This window comes from Rhea americana, unplaced genomic scaffold, assembly GCF_003343005.1.
Source record: "Rhea americana isolate MKP2758 unplaced genomic scaffold, rheAme1 scaffold_11, whole genome shotgun sequence".
In the NCBI taxonomy this organism is placed as follows: domain Eukaryota; kingdom Metazoa; phylum Chordata; class Aves; order Rheiformes; family Rheidae; genus Rhea; species Rhea americana.
In genome coordinates, this window is record NW_028185150.1 from 10,096,421 (window position 1) to 10,102,713 (window position 6,293).

The following is a 6,293-nucleotide window of genomic DNA, read 5'->3' on the forward strand; positions in this document are numbered from 1 at the left end:
CGGGGGCCGCGGGCGCCGAGCGGCGCCGGGGTCGCGGCGCGTCCCCGCGTCCCCGTGTCACCCCCCCCTCCCCGTGCGGCTAGCGGATCCCTGCCGCTTTAAAAGCGCACGGCAATATCGTCCCGGGCGAGCAGCTATTTCCTTGTCACATGGTCATTTGAACGCGACGCGGGGCCGTTGCGTAGCGGAGGGGGGGAAAAAAAGCAAAGAAAAAAAATAAAAAAAGCGGATCTCTTCTGCCCCCCGCTCCGGTAACAGAAACGGGTAATTAACTGTTTTCTCGCCCCCACCGCGCTCCCGCCGCGCTCTAGGGTGGAAGCGTCTATTTTTGGACGGGGGAGGAGGGGAGGGGGGAGAAGCCGAGCGAAAGCGCAGAAAAAGCCCCGTGCAACCCCAACCTGGCGCCCGCGCGCGGCTCCGCGCCCACGGCGCCACGGGCTGCGCGGGCGGGGGGCAGCGCGGGTGGGCGGCCGCGCGGAGAGGGGTCAGCGTGGGTTTGTAGCGCCGAGGGGCGGGCATCGCGGGGGGGCATCGCGGGGAGGGGGGTCATCGCGGGGGGGGGACATCGCGGGGGCGCTGGGGGCTGTCGCCCCTCTGCACCCCCCGCCCCCCTGTGCGCGCCCTGGACCCCTCTTCCCCCTCCCGCTCGGGCGAGGAGTGATAACGCCGGTGTTAGTGGGGACTTCCTCCTTTTGCCCGGGCGCGGAGCGACAGCAGCAGCAAGGCTAGTAAACGGGCCGGTAAGGTTTTCTCCCTCCACCGCGCCCGATTTCGAGCCTGGGAAATGAGTGACTGAAAACTGCCATTTCGAAATGAAAGTAGCTCTTCGATAGCTCCCGCTGTGCTGGCGGCACCTCGCCGACAGGGAGGGCGAAATGGGGCGGAATGAGCGTCTGAGGCGCGGTGCAGGTGCCGGAGCGGCGGTGGGAGGGTGAGCTCAGCTCTGCCCCTAGGAGCTCAGCACCCGCGAACACCGGCTGCGTGGCCGAGCGAGGGCCGAGCACGGTCCCTGCGCCCCGGGCGCACGCAGAGCGCGCTGTGGTTACTGTTTTTCGTGGAAATACGAAATTACGTTTGAGATACTGGCTGAAGAGTAAACTGCGGGCTTAAACCCAGTGATTTTAGGGCTTTCTCGGATTATTGCTGCTGCTCGTTGTTGCTAATTGCTATCGTTATCATTTTTAGAGAGGACTCCGAGCCCTGGAGCCGGCGCCGCTGCCACGGTGAAATTGGGGGTGCCCGGGAAGCTCCTCGCAGGGTGCTGCGGCCGGAGGGGACCGGGTCGGGGACCCCGCTGCTCCCCAGGGTGAGTCCCCTCCGTGGGCCTGGACAGGGCGAGCGACCCGGAGGTGCTGCGCGGAGCGGAGTGGCAGCAGCGGGGAATTTAGCCCCGCTGAGTGCGAGGGCGTGCTCCGCTCTTTTCATGAGCTCAGGCTAGCGGAGATGGTTATTTGTTTGCCGATTTTTGTGCGTCATCATCATTATTGTTATCGCTACTATTACTATTGTTTTTATTCTGGATAATTATTATTTCGTAAACTGTAACGAAAATACTCCGAGATCTTACATCGAATTATCTCTGCAGCCTGGTAAAAAAGAGCTGGTAGCGTGGGAATCCTCGTCTAACTGAAATCGGAGGTGCGGTTTGCTAGGTGAGCCTTCCCCGCACTTTTCTGTCCGCAGAGACGCCCAAGCTCCAGCTGGGTCCTCACCCAGCGCCGGGGTCCAGCGCTATTTGTATTCTCGGAATGCTTATGCAGAATAGGCGTATGTATTTAATGTGCTATGCATACTTTATAAGCATACAATGTAGTTTTAATTAAACACGAGCGTGTAACATAAACTAATCGATAAGCAAATATATATTTTAATACATAATTATAGTAATACACTTAACATAAATACCTACTGTGTATATCTTACGTATTATGTATATGCTTTGCATATATAAACGACATAACTATATATTTATAGAGATTGCAAGTTTTCATGAAATAATCGTACGGTATGCATTGCAAGAAATTATATTAGAATGAATCATATATTATAATAAGTTAAATATTATAATAGCACATTATATTACTTTTTACGTGTGAAATATCAAGTAGTCGAAGACTGAGAATGCCAACGGAAGAGCAGTCTTTTTCCCTTTAACTCTGCACGGGTAGCCCTACGAAGTGCTGAGGAGTTAGTCCGCGGAGTAAAACGAGAACGCTCTCTATATTCCTCCTTGCTTACCCTTCTCTATCCCTAACAGGTTAGAAATGCTAACGCGAAGGGATCCGAGGTCCCGTGGCCCTTTCCTCTGTGCAGGAGCAGAGCAGAAGACCCCTGCGATGCTCTCACGCCGCCTCGCTCCTCCTTGCTCTCCCCGGCGGGGATTTCCTGCTCCTGCTGATATTAGCGTGCTAAGCACAGCACCTGACGCGCGGGCTGGAAACGCAGTTTTTGTTTTGCTTCTCGCTGTCCTGCCCATTTTTGTGGGGCCAGGTGTGTCCTCGGTGCAGATTTGGGAAAGGCAGGAGCGCGCCCGCACCTCTGCAGGGTCGATGTGCTTTTCATGGCCGCTCTCTGCTCTGGCACGAAGGTCTCGGTCGAGAGCTCCTGCGGGGGGAGGTTTTTGCTGTGGCTTGTTGACTTCCCTGAGCCAACTCCCAGGTTCCTCATGCTGGGGCAGCCAGTGAAATACGCATAAAGTCTGAAATAATTAATCGAGAAAAGAAAGGTCCCCCGCCCCGGGAGCGCATTCGTTACAATGTAAGAGCTTTCTGGCTTCATTTCTTCTTGGCCAAACGTGCCACATCGGAGCAGCTTGAGGAAAGCCGGGGGCTAAGTTTCGACGTCCAACTTTTAATTTTCAGCGCCACGAAGCCTTCGTTTTGTAACCGTCATGATTCTTTCAAAATACTGTTAAACTTCAATTAACTCAGGGAAGGTCACTTGCTAGGTTGCTAAAACACCTTTTACTTCAAGCGAGGGCGATCTCGGGCTTGCAGAGACACACATCTTGCCTTATTTTCTCCTTCAGGTCCCATGTTTACTAACACTGCCTTCATGAAACGAGCCACGGATGCGCCACGGGCCCGTGCACAGACATGCACCGCATCTTACGTAGTTCTAAGAAGGTATTTACAAAAGCCGCGATCGCACCAGAAAGCTTTAATCCCCCGCTCTCCCAGCCGGTTTTGCTAGGAAGAGACTGTGATCGGGCTTAGAGCCGTGAGCCCGATTTACCTTAAATCAGAATCAAACGGGGAGCAGCTAGGTCGGGCTCGGCAGAGCACCAGCCCCTCCCGTCCCCTTGGGGCGGAGAGCCCAGCTTTCAGCCGCCCCCTCGGGAGCGCGGGCGGGGGACGCGAGGGGAGGAGGGTGTGCAGAAAGCCCGGGCACAGCGCGAAGGGCTCATTGCGTCAGCCGGGGAGTGGAGGTTTCCTTCAAAATTATTTCTTCATGGTGTCCGGACTCTCGTCTGAGAGGGGCGCGTCATTTCGAGCGCAAACCTAACGCGCAGACATGTGCAAAGAATACGATGTGAAGAACGCATACGGCGCTTGTCCTTAGTGCATCCACGTGGGGAAACGCACCCGGGGCATTATTTACAAACTCTTATCACCGCTCCGCTGCTTACCTCCGGAGACGAGCGCGGGCAGTGCGTTGGGGGCAGGCGGCGGTGGGGCAGCGCAGGGGGCTGCAGCGCGGGGAGCGTCCGCCGGGGCGGCGGGGGGCGGCGGGTGCCGCAGGTAGCGGCCCACGGGGCCGTGCGGGCCCCCCGCCGCCACGTCGAGGGGCAGGCGGCCGCGGCCGTCGGGCAGGTCGAGGCGCGCCCCGGCGCGGTGCAGCGCCGCCAGCGTCTCCACGAAGCCGGCGCGGGCCGCGTCGTGCGCCGGGAAGCAGCCGGTGCGCGGGTCGGCGCGGTTCGGGTCGGCTCCGCGCTGCAGCAGCAGCTCGGCCACCCGCGGGCTGCCCAGCATCATGACCTGCGGGGAGAGAGGCCGTCAGGGCCCGCGCCGAGCCGCCGCCCCGCGCAGCCCCGGACACGCGTGGGASCTGGGGTTGGGGTCCCTCGGGCCTGGGGGCTGCCCCTCACCCCCCTTTTTTGGTACAATGTTCCTGCTTCAGCGATTTATACCCATGAGCTGCATATATACACACCGCTGAACACAAGTATACGTTAATATATTCTATACACGAAATGCACATAATATTCATACAAATGAACATAATATTCTTGCATACTCTACATATTCCCTTCCACTCATCCTGTTCTATATTCTATGTACTATACACGTCATACGTATATCCTGTGTCACTTATTTCGCCATAGCCCTGAGGAGCCTTGCTAAAACGCACTGACAGGGCTGATATGTTATGTATTTTATTAATATACATAAATTGATAAATTTATCATATTTTTCAATGATAAATATTTATCGGCTGTGCRCAGCTCCACAGCACACCAAGCCTGGGCAGAGAAAGTCAGTTGCGTTAAATCTCAATTGCAGTGATTTAGCGTTCTTCAGTGCTCTGGGTGAATTTCCTATCTTTTGAGCTCTCTTCTGGGCTAAATTCTGCTGGAGCCGTTTTGCTCTGCCCCAGCAATAGTTAAAACCTTACTTCTTTTCAAAGGAGCAAGGAAAGCTCCTTTCTTTGCATTACTCAGATGTGTAATGCAGGAAGCTTCCTTGCAGAACATTAATGCCACTCGGTAACTGTACTTAACAGAAGTAGAAATTACATCTCACTAAGCACAACTGACCAAATAAGTCACTTGTAGTGTACTTAACACAGTCCACTAATAATTTTTCGGTAGAGATTTAATAATTGTAAGTTTAATAACTGTATCTTAATATTACCGGGGGGAGGGGGGGGGAGGGCGAGACTATATTTTTTCTTATTTTTTTAGCCCAGAAAAAGAAAATACTTTGGTTATGGTATAAACATACTTGATTTAATTTATAATGAAAGTGTAAAAATGATCATAAATAACATGAGTTTCTATTTCAATTAAGTTTTCCAGAAACATAAGCAGAGTCCACATGTTGGAGTGGCAGCCATTTTGCAAAGATCTAATAATGTCTCARTCTAAAGAGGGGAAAAAAGAGAATATTTACAAAAATTTGAGACTTCTTTCATCTTGGATTTGAACCAGGAAAAAAAAAACTAAACGAATATCTTTCTTAGTGATTGTTCTCTGTTTCCGTCTGTAATGTATTTTACAAACAAAATCCCTTTCCAAAATAAAGTACAGGGTCCAAAATGGCTGTTCAGCTTAGTCTGTGCACCATTAAATATATCAGTAAAGATGAAAGCTTGACAAAACCTTTTTATGAAATAAACGAATGTGATTTAACATAGTAATCACTCAGTAAGAATCTTAAAAGATCTAGTTTAAAAATACTGATTAATAAAATATCYTTTTTTTGCTCTGAAAATGCCTGGAAAACAATACCTATAAACTGGTATTAATACCAGTTTCTGTGTATTAGTATCTGTGAATAAAAAGTATCCTAATAGACAGTACTACTGATAAATAATAAACAGAAATAATAATAGCAATAATAGTAATATACAATCRTGGTATTTTCAAATAACACACTCTTCCAAATTAGAACTTCTATTTAGTGATAATTTCTAAATGATACCTTGTGCTGTTCTTTCAAATGGAAATATTACTATGAGTTCCCACTTCGATTGCCTTTGGGAAATAGATCTGTTTAGAACTTTCTTTTTCTTTTCTTTTTATCTTTTCTTGTCTTTTGTCTTTTTTATTTTCTCTCTCTCCTATTTTTTTTTTTTTTTTTTTTTTTTTTTTTAGAGAAACTGTTCCAAACGCAGTCAACTCTTCAGATCTATTGGGAAGCGAATTCTGCAGTCCCACTTCCCCTATTGAATACCCCCCACCATAATTCGTTTGCTGCAGGCTACGCCCCTCCAAAGCCGATCTACTACTTGCACGAAGACGAGGGCTGAGAGAGACGCGCTGCTGGATCTTAATGCGCGATTTCGGTGACAATAATAATAAAAAAGACAAAGCARTCCTCTTCCCCTCCCTCCCAGCCCCCCTCCCCCCCTGCTTCCCGGCCGGGTCCAGCGGCGGAGCGGGGCGCAGCCCCCGGCCGCGCTGCCCCGTACCTGCAGCGGGGTCCTCCCGAAGGAGTTGGTCCCGTTGGGATCCGCGCCCGCCTCCAGCAGCGCCCGCACCTCCTCGACGCGGCCGCGGGCCGCCGCGCTGGCCAGCCGGTCGCGGGGGTCGCCGCCGCCCTCCATCACCGCCGCCGCGGGCCGCTCTGCCC

General features: G+C 51.9%; 1 protein-coding gene across 1 annotated transcript; it reads right to left on the bottom strand.

The window, feature by feature from the left end:
- Positions 1-1,818: 1,818 nt before the first annotated feature.
- Positions 1,819-4,814, bottom strand: LOC146601106 (cyclin-dependent kinase 4 inhibitor B-like). Its single transcript, XM_085313894.1, has 2 exons — positions 3,629-4,814; positions 1,819-3,500 (listed from the first exon to the last, which is right to left on the bottom strand). Exons 1-2 carry the CDS (start codon positions 3,972-3,974, stop codon positions 3,484-3,486), a joined length of 363 nt encoding a protein of 120 aa, XP_085170020.1. The 5' UTR covers positions 3,975-4,814; the 3' UTR covers positions 1,819-3,483.
- Positions 4,815-6,293: the final 1,479 nt, after the last annotated feature.

Excerpts from the sequence above, each read along its gene's own strand:
- LOC146601106 (XM_085313894.1), bottom strand. The coding sequence starts at position 3,974 with ATGATGCTGGGCAGCCCGCGGGTGGCCGAGCTGCTGCTGCAGCGCGGA.